This window comes from Equus przewalskii, chromosome 5 (genome assembly GCF_037783145.1).
Source record: "Equus przewalskii isolate Varuska chromosome 5, EquPr2, whole genome shotgun sequence".
Classification (NCBI taxonomy): Eukaryota; Metazoa; Chordata; class Mammalia; order Perissodactyla; family Equidae; genus Equus; species Equus przewalskii.
In genome coordinates, this window is record NC_091835.1 from 632,511 (window position 1) to 645,448 (window position 12,938).

Here is a 12,938-nt window from a genome sequence, read left to right on the forward strand (position 1 = left end):
GAGTAATGCTTCTTGTTCATCCTGAGAGTGCCTTTGTTCTATCTCGAGACAAACATTCTCTTTCAGGTTTGCTTTATATAGTGAGCACTATCTACCCGTGTTTATTGCTTTCACAAAGATGAGGAAATGTTGAGAGGCCGTTCCTGTGAAAGGTTGTCCTTTGTTTTCGTTGCATCTCGTTTGGATTTCACATTTTCTTCTGCAGTTGAAAATGGGAAATTTAGTCCCATCATCAGGTGTATCTTTTTTTTTTACTGGACCCATAATTCATGACATTCATTTGTGTTTGCGAGCCCTTGCCTTGACAGATGAGTCTCTTATTGGTGGTAAATGTGGAAGTGCTGCAGAGTGCAGACGTAATTCCATTATCAAGAGCTTTGGGGATGAGGAAGAGCCAAACAGTCCTCAACATGGTTTCTCTTCGTTGTTCATAGTGTTTGAAGAGATCTGAACCAAGTCTAGCACCGTGACCGCTGCTTTCAAAGAATGCATTTGTTTAATGCTTAATATTACATGCGAGACAGGAGCACCCTGTCTAGAAGATAATTTCAGTGGCCCACTGAGAGTAGAAATCAGACTTCTGTTGGCTGACTTTGTCCCAGGGCTTTGCTGATTAGGCCAAATTCTACTCTTGCTGAGTAAATACAGGCTGGGGTTGGTGAGAGAAGGCAGGAGTTTGAGTGGACTTTTATAAATCTCCTAAGGATTTGGCCCTCTCTTGGAGGCTCGGGGTTCAAATGACTGATTTGGATTTATCTAAACCAATCCAATCTTCCTTGGTTCCAGTGTCAATGGGAATAAACCCAAAGTTCTTGCTACATGAGACTGATTCAGAGCGAAAGCTATAAATTTTATCTACAGCTGAGTTAATCAATCATGTCAGGACTTTGGTAACTGTTTTAGACCAACTGTTGTTGATCTGTTGTTCCCATAACTGGTGTGTTTTAGGTCTGGGTGTCAGTCATCCAGACTCAGTGGTGCTCACTGAGAAACCAGAAGCTGAGGCATTTACTTTGGATTCTAAATAATTATATTAATGCAGAAGCATTCCACCAGCCAGTAGCACATCCACCTTTGCCATACACTGCAAATCTTACCTCTTGAACTCCATCATGTCACCAAGTTCTCTTTGGAGGAGAGGAACTTTTGGCATTTACTAAGAGGTGGGTTTATAAAATAAGATATATACTTTTTATATTTGGTTTCCAGGCTTTCTTATTCTTGGCATGAAACATTTTTATGCTGCAGACTCTTAAAATCCTCAAGAAATGGTAAAGCATTAACCATGTAAATTACATTTAGCACACATCTGAGCACTCAGGACCTAAAATACACCCAAAGTATTCTTAAGGAAAATGGTCTGAGCGCTAAATGAGGAAGAGACCAGGATAACTAGGATAACCTGATGCATTGGTGGAAACCAATAACAATGGTGCAGACTTTTTGAAAATTTCTTCCAGGATTTTTTTTAACCCCTGCTAACTGGTTTCTTTTAAAGATTTATCACAAGAAATATCAGCTTGTTAGCAGCACTATGCTATGGAGCAAAGATTCTTTCTTTTGGAAATTAATAAATTGAAATCATATCCCATGGGAGATTCTCTTCTGCTGGGAGTGTTGCTCTGAGAGGTATAGAAACTCACTGTAGGCGTTCCCTCCCTGTGCCCAACCCCAAAAACACACCCTATGGACCATATGTTCTCTCCAGAAGAATCACACATACAAAAGGTTATCCAAGTACTTAAGCCTGAATGTTTATACTTGAGAATTAGATTTTGTTTGGACACGTTAGAACGCTTTGAAAGGCAGAAATTGCCAATCAACTCTAATTAAAAAAAAAAAAATTACAGTGCTATTTGATTCTGTAAGGGTAATGTGAATCACAGTGAAAAATAAGAATGTGGCTCAAGTTTGAACAAGACTGTATAGTCTGGGTGAGATGAAATGAAAATAACCTATTTAGTAGAACCCATATCATGATCACCCACACTTCAAAGTATGAAAACTTGGCAAGTACACAGAAAAAAATTCATGCAGCTTCCTCATGTAGCTGAGAATTAATGGCTAAGAAAATGTGTGTTGTGGTACACAGATATGTACTTGGCCAGTGCTACATCAGTTCCTACGGGATATCGAAGATCCAGATTATTCCCCCTTGTTACTCTAATTCCAGCCTCTAATCTCTAAATTCTTTGGCATGTAAAATACATTTTCTTGGATGTTGTGGATGCTAAGTAAATTTTAAAACAGTGGTCTTTTATTGGAAAAGGGAAGAGTAGGATTTATCTACTGTTTATTTTCCTGTTCTCTACAAACGTTTTATAGCTCCCTTGGTGCTGGCTTTACGCATTCGCATCACAAGGCAATCACTCAGTGTAAATGGCTATGCTTTGTGTCTTGTGTTCTGCCTCTAGATTTCTTTAACCATATTAAAATTAAAAGCTAAAAGTGGAGATAAAAGCAATGAAAATATTAATTCATTTTCCATGGGTTAGTCTCACCTGGTGCTTCCACTTAAATTTTTTATTTGTGAAATATATTTCAATCTATACACTTTTTTTGTAATTTGAGATGAATGATATGAATTTTTGTTGCATTGCTGAATGTGCCCTTGTTCACTGATCCTTTATTTTAAGAAATACCGTTAGGTATATATTCCATTAATAGACACATACATATTTATACACTGTAGTCCAGGCCATCGTGCTGAAAGAGGGGAAAAGAGCTAATCTGTGCCACAATTGTTCTCCTACCATTGGCCGAATTTCCATAGTTTATAAATCACTTCCTTGCATTTTGAATAAGGTGGGTTTTTTTGGTAGACAGTTGAGTTACACCAGTGCTGCCAAGCCCCAAGTGCATTTACTTCTCCAAAATCTGGATTATTATATGGTTTGCCATAGTGATGTTTTTCAGTGACTCAAAAATACAAAGGATGATTTTAGCTTCAATTTAGAAAGTTTTATTTGCTTTTATCCTTACTGTTTTACCCTGTTATTTGGTGAAACAGTGGAAATGAGCCATTTCTCATTCTCAAGATTAAAAATTTCAGGAATCCAGTTTTCTACGGAGAGGTGCTCAAGGCAAACACCTTGGTCTTCTCCTGGTTGGTTTTAGTACTAGGCATTGTATGGTCGCACATCGCAAATCATACAGATGTCTAAATATTACATGACATGGAGAGAAACTAAATTGAAACTACTTCTATATTCAACTCCAGTTTGATACAGACTTGAGAAAAAGAAACGTGATCTGCATAAATTACTCCCATTATTAACTTCTCTGGCTGTTTATTAGTAATGTGTCCTAACTGCACACAGCTAAGCCAGACTTTGATGTCCAAAATATCAACATGTTAGCATCACATTCATAGGCAGAATTTAATTTATTAGCTGGGATAGATTTCCAAGGACACGGAATAATTTCATCTTTGATGTGTGCATTCCAGTGATGAAATGCTGTATCATTTACATAGAACTGCTAATTACCAAAGCTATAACCTCGATCCATTTCTTAGATATAAACCTCTCTATCCATAGAGAAAATTTTGATGCTTATGATCCTCCCTTGGAATAATCATCATGAAATTACCATTATGTTTTGACATTTAACACTCCCTGAGTAATGTGTATTTCTTTTCTTTTCTTACACCATTTTTTTCTCACAATCTCAGATTACTGAAAAAAAAATGAGACAAGTGGACTGCCTCTATTTCATTTTCTCGGCCCAATTATTTTCAGGACACTTTATTAGCCACTTCTTTTTAGTGTTCTAGAAGCAATAAACTCATGACAAATATCAAATGTAAAACAAGGAAGCATGCTATATACATCACTTTTCATATTCAAACCATTTTACATCAACTAACTTCTTTTCTCTACCTTAATGGGAGGTAGGTGGTAAGTATGAACCTCACTTTTCGGCCAAGGGAACTGAGGTAACATTTAGATGTCAATGAAGAATCCGTTCAACGAAAGCTTTGCTTGGTATTTGGGAGAAACTTGTTTCTACTTTTGTGCATATGGTAATTGAATACTCTTTCCAATTGCAGACACATGTTAAAATGTATAATTAATAAGGAGATGTCACTTCAAACATGCCAGCAACATAGTCTGGATTGCTTATCAGAATTTATTGTATTGTTCCTTTGGGGTAATTTTCCATTTTCATAGAAAGGTCATCTATGGTAGAAGGTCATATATGTATAAAAATAATGTACATTGATCTTATGAACTTGATATTCAGGAGAACAAGAGAGTTTAAAACAACATCTGTTTTGGGGACTCTTTATGGAATTTTCTATTGTGTATCCCAAATGGTGTAATTAAGATATAGTTACATCCTTACTTCATAAAATCTTTGATAAACTCCATTTGGGAATCACCGATTTTCTTCTAGCTGAAATATGACTAAGACTTTTTAGAAATAACAAATGTGATTGTGTCAACCATGTGATGAATAACTGGTTGTTAACACAACAGGGGAAACATCTGATTGCCCATCTTGCCACCAATATCTCTCGCTACAACTGAGGCTAGATATTAGATAGCTCAGTTTTTAAAAAACAGAAATGAATGAAGGTAGTCTTTCTTTCTTTTTCCTGGACAGTTGCTGACTCTGAATTCCTCTGTGGAATATTTTACTCTCACAACTATTCATAGATGACTCTCCTTTTGCAAAGGCAAAGCAGAAATTAATTACCCATTAACCAAATAATCACATTGGCATCATCCACAGGATTACAGTGTTCTCTGGGGCACAATACGTTTCTTTTTGTCACCTACACTCCCATTATAAATACCTATTATACATGCATGCAGAATGAAAAAGGATCATGTGCCCATGACAGTTATTTTCAGCTTCACTCAACACTAAAATAGTGACCACTGTCAGTAGTTGTTTTTGCATATAAAATACACACATACACAGTAAATTTGGGGGGAGCAGGTTCTTGCTTTTATAAATTGCACGATATGTTTGAATGCAGCTACCTGATATTAATTAATTAAGCTTCTGAGTTCTACCGATAGCTTAATTACTTTGCCAGCCTTTTAAATCTAAAACCATTTTAAAAAAACATTTAATTGTCTGCCCATGTGACTATTCATTTACTCAGTAGTCACAGAGACTTCAGGCTGCAAACATGTGTTGAATGTGCCCCTTCACCCAAATGGATTCTGTGTCTGATGTGTTTGATATTTGTCCATCTTATTTTCATTTAAATTGAAATTTTTGAAAAGGTGTTCCCATCCATGTGATAGAGTTGTTTGTCTTTGTTTGTCACCACCTTTCCCCTTCCCATCAAAAAGAAAAATTGAGATTAGAATATGACATCTTAAACCTTTTGGTGGCTTCCAAACCAGGGGTGTGATGGAATCAATGTTTTGCTGAATGATAGATATGGCATCTGTGATTGAAAACAGAATCTCAATTTTGGCAGTTTGGGGCTACAAGGCCTCGTTCTCCCTCCCAAACCTTTGAAAACTTCCATACCAGGGATTCTTTCCCAACCTTCCTTCAAAGATAGTGGTATCTTTGAAGTGACTGTTTCATATAAGTGATTTTGGCTAACACCCACCAGAGATGGTCTCCTGTCCTCTCTCCAGGGTGCGCTAACACTGTTGATGCTTGACAGGGTGGCAAGTGTACAGAGCGAACCTGGCCAACAGAACCTCCTGGTTCAGCAGCCCCTGGGGAGAAAAAGGGGCCTGAGGCAGGTAAGCAGACCCCCGAAAGGGCAGGAGGGTCATCTTATGAAATGCAAGCTCTGTTCAATTTTTAAAGCCCATGTATATTAAGATTATATTTTGCCTTCTCTCCATCTGAAATAAGCAGTACAGAGCAACTTTAAAATGTGGTAAGTGCTTGGGCAAGCTGAGAGTTTTCAGCCTCTATTTTAGCTCTGAACCTTTTTATCAGCAAAGCTGACTATTTAGTAAAAAAAAGTGGGCTTATACTCATATTTGTTCCACATCCAGAACCCTTCTTTCCCAGTCAAACTTATTGACCAAGAAAGATTTGTTATAAAGTTGATTTAAGCCCTCTTTTTGTATAGAGGCATACATGCAGTTGTCCTTTTCTCCTCATTTCAAGATTAATGATTCAAGTTGAAACCAAAATCAAAGATCATCTTTTCAAATTTCCTTAAGTGGGGTTTCTTCACATTACTCTCTAAACAGATATTTAAATAAGCCTATGCACTCTAGCTTTGACGGGAGCTTCCCAACATTGACTGGGGTACCAGACACTTTCCCAGCATCTGAGGTTTTTTCATTAACCTCCTCTTGAGAGTTGGCATATGTTCAGCTATAACTTTTAGATAAGGAAAGGCTGATTCATAAGCAATTATTAGTTTTGTATTCTAAAATTCACTGAAATTCTCACACTGGCTATTTTAAGTTATGTTAATTAATGTTCTTAGGATATATAAAGGAGTCATAACTGGGAGATAGAATTGCTTAAAGGGGATGTCTGAATCAAACACTGGTAGTTAAATACACAGAAAGAAGTTTGTTTTATCAGCTATGAATGTCAGGAACAACCATAAGAGTCCACAGAAAACCACAGGAAAAGGAGTAAACCAGAGTGAGAATCCTCTGAGCTCAGTGTTTCCTCCCAGGCAGTTAGACCTTTCTTGCCAGCTTCTGCCTATTCTCTTTAGCTAAGACGTCCTCTACTATCACGTCAGAAGACTCAGACTGAACCCAAAAACCACCCTGCAGCTCGGCTGTCAACCACTCGCAGGAGCATTCAACCTAAAACGAAGCCATCTGGTGAGGCCTTCTGTGTCCCTTCTGACTATACTATTGACACAATGCCACTCAACTCAGCCAGGAAGGCCTATAGAAACTGAGCTCATGCAGATAAGCACACCTTTGAGAAGGCACTAGGATAAGGGAAGATGTTTCCCAGAAAACTTTAGTGCCTTTTTTCTTCTTACCTTTCCCAACCTTCACTCTTACCCCCATGAACCTAGGGAAATGGAAGAGTCCAGGGTAAACCACAAATACTATGAGATTTGACTATAGAAGTTTGCATTTTCTTCCAAGCCAGGATCTGGGTTTGTTATATGTCTTCTTGAAAACAAAGAAATGATGAATAATAGGAACTTCTAAGTCCAGTAGGCAGTTGTTATGAGTGATGACCAAGTTCACCTAGTGCTCTATGAAAATCTTGTTTTTAGGCCATTTATGTAAAAATGATTTTCTACCCAAGACATACTGTTATAAAAAGGTGCAATCAAAACATACCAAATAGTCAAATATGCTCGTGTTTATTAATAAACCAGCAATGTCTTTACTAAGAAAAGCCAGGAGACACCAATTAAAGCTAATTATTAAGCACTGACAGCGTATTTCCCCTTATTTACTGCTTTACTTCTGACCTACAGTGGATCAGAAACGATCTGTGACCTTCATTGAGGCTCAGCGGGAGCCAGCAGGAGCCCCAGCAGACACACTTCCTGCCACAGGCCAGCCCCAGGGCTGCAGCCCAGACCCACCTAGAAAACCAGAAGGAATGGACAAACCAGTCCTCACATCTTCCCCCGCCATTGTCATTGCTGATCTTCACAGCCTGTCTCCCAAGCAGGTGAGGGTGCTAAAGAAACAGACAAGGCTTGCTCCCTGCCTACCTATGTCTGGGAACCACTTGGATATGCAAATTTACCCCATATAATTTAAGTCTGGGTCTGTAACCTTTGTTAGAGAGACAGACAATGGTCCTATCATCATGAAGAAGAGAATCTACACAAAGTATATGGCCAGGAATACATCAACTTAAGGAGTCTTGGTATTCTTTGTTATGAAAAATCTGAGAGAAAATATTTCACACCTAAAATAACCACTGAAAACCAGTATATAATACATAGTTGAAAGACAGTTCAATTAAAGAAAATAATAAAGTTGCCAATTTAGATGAAGCCTTTAAATATAGAGCCTTCTGTGTCCTATTAGATGAGAGAAACCTTTTGTTTTGATCTTTTTGCCTCATTGTTTTGATATTTTTATGGTTGTTTTGATGCTTCAGATATGTATAACTGAATTCCCATAGGTCCCACATACTTCTCATGTGTTATTTAAAAGAAAGCTAACGGGCAATATTACTATATACATTTGCATTGTCTTTAATGGTTAAAAAGCATTGTAACACCATTATCTCATCTTATCCTCACAGTCTACAAAGTAAGCAGGGCAAAAAATTATGCTCATGCTACAGGTTAGGAAACAGAGGCACAGAAAGCTGGGAGGGCCGATATAAGCTCTTAGATATACCACAGGCTAGAACTAGGACTAGCCTTGTGATTCTTTCTCCAGCTACAGTTAGACAATGACATTTCTGATACTCTTTCTTGGCACTCATCCCAGCTTTCCATGATGTTATGATCCTTTTGATCATAGAGTGAGACCCTTCCCGCTGAAGAAGGAGAAAAGGAGGACACAGAAGGACAAGGTGCCATGGCACACAGCCCCCTCTCTACTCAACTCTCAGCCCCTGATGACTTCACAGGCCTTGAGACATCCGTCCTCCTACAGCACGGAGACACTGTCCTTCACATCAACGAGGAAAATGGCATGGAGAACCCCCTGCTATCCAGCCAGTTCCCCTTTACTCCCACTGAGCTGGGGGAGACTGATGTGGACCTAGATGAGTCTCATGTTTAATTCTGTATTTTGTAAGAGTTGCAGGTGTAGACAAGATGTAGAAGGGATCACTTTGCTAAAAGTTGAATTCTTTTGCCCGGAAAAGATGAAAACACAGCACTTTATATCCAATGGGTGGCACAAATCTCAGTAGATTTTGCTGCCAATGCACATATTGTTTCATAAACATCTTGAAAAAATGAATGGCTATGATGATTTGGTTGTGTGAAGACCATAAAAGCCAGGGAGGAATAAGGGGAAAGAGCCATTTTGTTGCACATTGTTTATGATTCAAGAAGCCTTGAGCAGTTAAAAATGTGTACTATTACAGAGCTGCTTACCTAGGAATATTAACAAATAATATGTTCTAAAAAGAAAATGCAATTTTTTGAGGTTACTCACATTATACATCTCATGCAAATGTTTATTTTTATAGTTTCAAAAATATTAAATCAGATGGCTGTATAAGTAGCAATTTACATAAAAATAATAAATAAGGAAAATATTAGTTTGGGAGAACTAAATAAGCCTGCAGCCATTTTTGTTTTCATCAACAATACAGCCATTTAGAGGAAGGAAAAAATACTATTTTTAGAGCTGTGAACTTTTCAATATTTATTTTTGAAGTGTCATTTTCATTGCATGTTGTAAATCAAAATGCTAACGTCCTAAGATCATTCTATTCCTAACCAATCACATTAGAGAAAGAATATTCTAGAAATTATCAGATGTAATTCTGAATTAAGAAGAACGTAAACAGCCTATACTATGATAAAAACTAAATGTAAATATAATAGCTAGAAAGAGATGGTATTCCTACTTCTAGACCTGACTACATCAATGCCAAGAGTAGGAGATATTGGAAAATGTGATTGCTTTCCTTAACAGTATCCTGTGCCTGCCCTCGAGGACATATTTTCAGATATAAAGGTTACTGTTGTTAGAATTGGTTCAATAAAATAACTTTTTCCCAACGTTAACAATAGTCTTATGATCCTTTAGACATCTAAGTATATGAGAAAAAAATATAGAAAGTGAGAAATCTCATAGACACAGTCAGCTTGTGTATTTTACTTTAAGTTGAAGTTCAGTGACTTCAAGAAATATATAAAATTCAGAAGGCCTGTAAGGTCATATCTAGTGTGCTGACCCTATAGAATGACTAAGCATCATATAGTTAAAAATTTAATTTCAGAATTTTAAGTTTTAGAAAACTGTCATAAATACTAAGCATATAAAAATTCATATACATACATAAATTGGTATGGTGGGGTGTGTGTGTATTTTCTAGTTTCTCAAGTTGAAGTTAAATATAGACTGATTACATTGCAATGAGTTAAAACACATTCTGTATGCTTAAACTTTGTCGACTTTGGCTATGAAAAGTATATGTATATAGAGAGACCTATGAAACCCACCCAAATCACAAAGGAAAATTATTTTTCTGTTAGAATTGCTTATTAAATAGGCATTGTTTATATAGTGATTTACACTTTCAAATATAATTTGGGGATTTGGTCCCATTCACTAGGAGAATGAAAGATACCTGTAAGTTAAAGGACAAAATTAAAAATTTCAAATCAAAAACTTCAGAAAATAGAGGTGGTAAATGGCCTCTTTTATGTTTTACAATATTTCCAGAAAATTTACTCTTAATGCTGAATTAATTAAGTGCAGAAATATACGTATAAGTGGTTTTATGAATCTTTCTAAGCTGATGTCTTTCGCCTATTAAAAATTATGCTGCTCAATTAGCATTAGAGGCCTTATGTTTGGTAATTACAAGTGTATGAGCTACATGAGTCTCTATACATGTGTGTGCTTTGTTCCACTTTCTTGATTCTTGATCCAAATTCTCTATGTATAATTGTATCAAATATTTAAAGTAAAGGAGTCAAAGAATATTGTGAAGTTCCCAAAAAGAATCCTAAATACCTTTATATATATTTTAAAAGGATGGGGCTGTTTTGAACATGATTTTGCTTGCCTGTCTGCCTTTCCGCCTGACTCCTTCACTCTCGTGTTATGGAAGTCTGTTGGAAACTTTCAATAAGCTGAGTAATGTTGTACCTTGCAAAAAAGCCTTCCACTCTGAGAAACAGGGCCTTAGAGAGTGGGAATGTTTTCATACTGGGACTACTAAGACTTTGCAGATGTGTGCATCTGACGTGTCCTTACATATACTGAATGTAATGTGTTGAATGTTTATGTGTAGTCGATAAAGTATCTATATGTATGTGCATAAGACTGCCACAAGATGTATTCTCAGGAATACCACTACCTGGAGTTTGAAGACTAATTATTTAAAAAAAAAAAAAAAAACAGTCGGGGAAGATTGGAAAAAAGTTCAAGATAATTAACAATTTTTGTAATGTTCAAAATATTATTGAATATATGACTAAAAAGCTAATTATTACATATGATAAATACAGTATTGGTATTATTAGATAATTTCTTAAGCTAGGATGCTTAATGATATTTATCTTTTTCAGAGGAAAATTAAAACAGGCATCTATTCCCATGTATTAAAAATTGGATTCATCCAAGAAGTTGCTTCTTCAGAAATTAACTTCTGAGAGACCTTGGATTAAACAAGTATCATCCATGATAATGGGTGTACATTTATATTACTCGGATTCAATTAAAGCAGTTCAGATTCTGGAGACAGCATTTCTATAGCAAAACATTTTACTTTCATTTTTCAGAATTTGCTGCTTTCTATAATTCTATTAGATAAGTTATTTGATTTCTTCCAAAAAGGAAACTGTTACTAAATGCACTGGGACAAGGCACTGAGAACTACAATGTCAAAAGGCATAAATGGACGTGATAATGTTGGGGAAAAAAATCTGTGGTGTTGGGGTCTGGTTAGGGTCCGTTGCACAGGCTGGAAGTAGCTGCTTTGCCATTTCAAGCCTCCAGGAGTACCTTAGGCAGGGTGACATCTCCTCTCTTCTTCATTACATCCCCTCTAGTCAGTGAAGAACATTCTCCACTCTGCTGTCCAGCTCCAAGAGCATCCGAGATGAGAATAGGGGGTACATAGGGATCTATAGGTAAGAAAGGATCACGAATAGAATTGCAGTCCAAAACACAAATTAAATACCCTTCCTCAAGTTACACAGGATACTTCAGTAGTCTCTGGGATTTGCCGCTGTCACACCGTGTCATGCTGTTGCCTGTGACCTCACACTTCCAACTCCAGGGCCTTGTCTTTAGCAGTGAGTAGAAAGCCTCACTTCCTCATTGACTTTAGTGGGTCTCAACTGCAGCATTTCAGAAACAAAGTTTGGTTTGACACTCAGGAGAATAAAAACAAGTTAAGGGCAGAATGTATTTGGAAAAGCTTAAGACAAATTTACTTATATTATTTTATGATCATTTAGGATTACAGATCAATGTACCTCCATAATATTTTTCAATAGTCACTGTGACTGCAGGATGAAAATCCTTATTAGCCATTTTATAGGTAAAACAAAAGATTGATTTCACAGCCAACTTCTCTCAGATGACTATGAAGTCTGTTCTGAATAACGAATGACCAAAGAGCATGGAAAAAATGCATATGAATAAATGCTGAAATGTTTATGAAAGATATTTATGAAACATATTAAGACTTCTGTGTTTGAATATGCACATATAATAAAGTAAATCTAAAACTATTTAAGATGCGTGATGAAGTTTCATTTCTTAACATAGAGAATAGGTTAACTCATTCAGGTGAGTGTCCGTTTTAGGGTGTTCCTTGATGCCTCTCCTCAGCACCCCCAGTCTGGCCTGAGGTCACCTTTCAGTGAGACACTTCCTATTCCTCCCTCCAGCCCCAAATGAGCTCCATCCTACTCATGCTTTCTACCCCCAATTTCAACACGAAGCAGGATGGGCACATGGGGAGTCAGTACCCCAGGGTGACTTCTCTGCCCAGGTTATGGCCTGCTGGAATGACTGGTAGATTTCCCAGGGGGAATGTTAAAGATTCCTCTGGTTGGCCCCCGAATGTGGCCAGAAGCACCATAGCGTCCAAGTTACTGCCACAGTACAAAGTACTCTATCCTACCTTCTAAGGTATAATCTTGTTAAATTTATGTTGTTTCCTCATGTGGTTTTACTACGTCTCTTTTCCTGACCCAATGACCCTAGGTACATCAGGCAGAGGAATAGCCCTGCTAAATAAACCGCAAGCAACAGGATAGACTGGAGTATATGAGTAAGCCATTTGGTGTAAAACTAACTTGGCCTGACCTTGTTTTTCCAAAAGGCCCTGACGTGCCCGTGGAGCATGCAGTGTACATCTGC

General features: G+C 37.3%; 1 protein-coding gene across 36 annotated transcripts in view; it reads left to right on the plus strand.

The window, feature by feature from the left end:
- Window positions 1-12,304, plus strand: part of UNC80 (unc-80 homolog, NALCN channel complex subunit) — a 218,466-nt gene extending 206,162 nt beyond the window's left edge. For 33 of the 36 annotated variants that reach the window (XM_070619770.1, XM_070619784.1, XM_070619771.1 and 30 more), the window contains 4 exons: window positions 5,636-5,717; window positions 6,662-6,773; window positions 7,391-7,590; window positions 8,400-12,304. In XM_070619770.1, coding sequence (XP_070475871.1) covers window positions 5,636-5,717; window positions 6,662-6,773; window positions 7,391-7,590; window positions 8,400-8,663 — 658 coding nt within the window. In that variant the 3' untranslated portion in view covers window positions 8,664-12,304. Of the gene's footprint in view, window positions 1-5,635; window positions 5,718-6,661; window positions 6,774-7,390; window positions 7,591-8,399 lie in introns of those variants that run through there. The other 3 variants (XR_011540150.1, XR_011540151.1, XM_070619803.1) reach the window with 2 other exon arrangements.
- The last annotated feature ends 634 nt before the right edge of the window (window positions 12,305-12,938 follow it).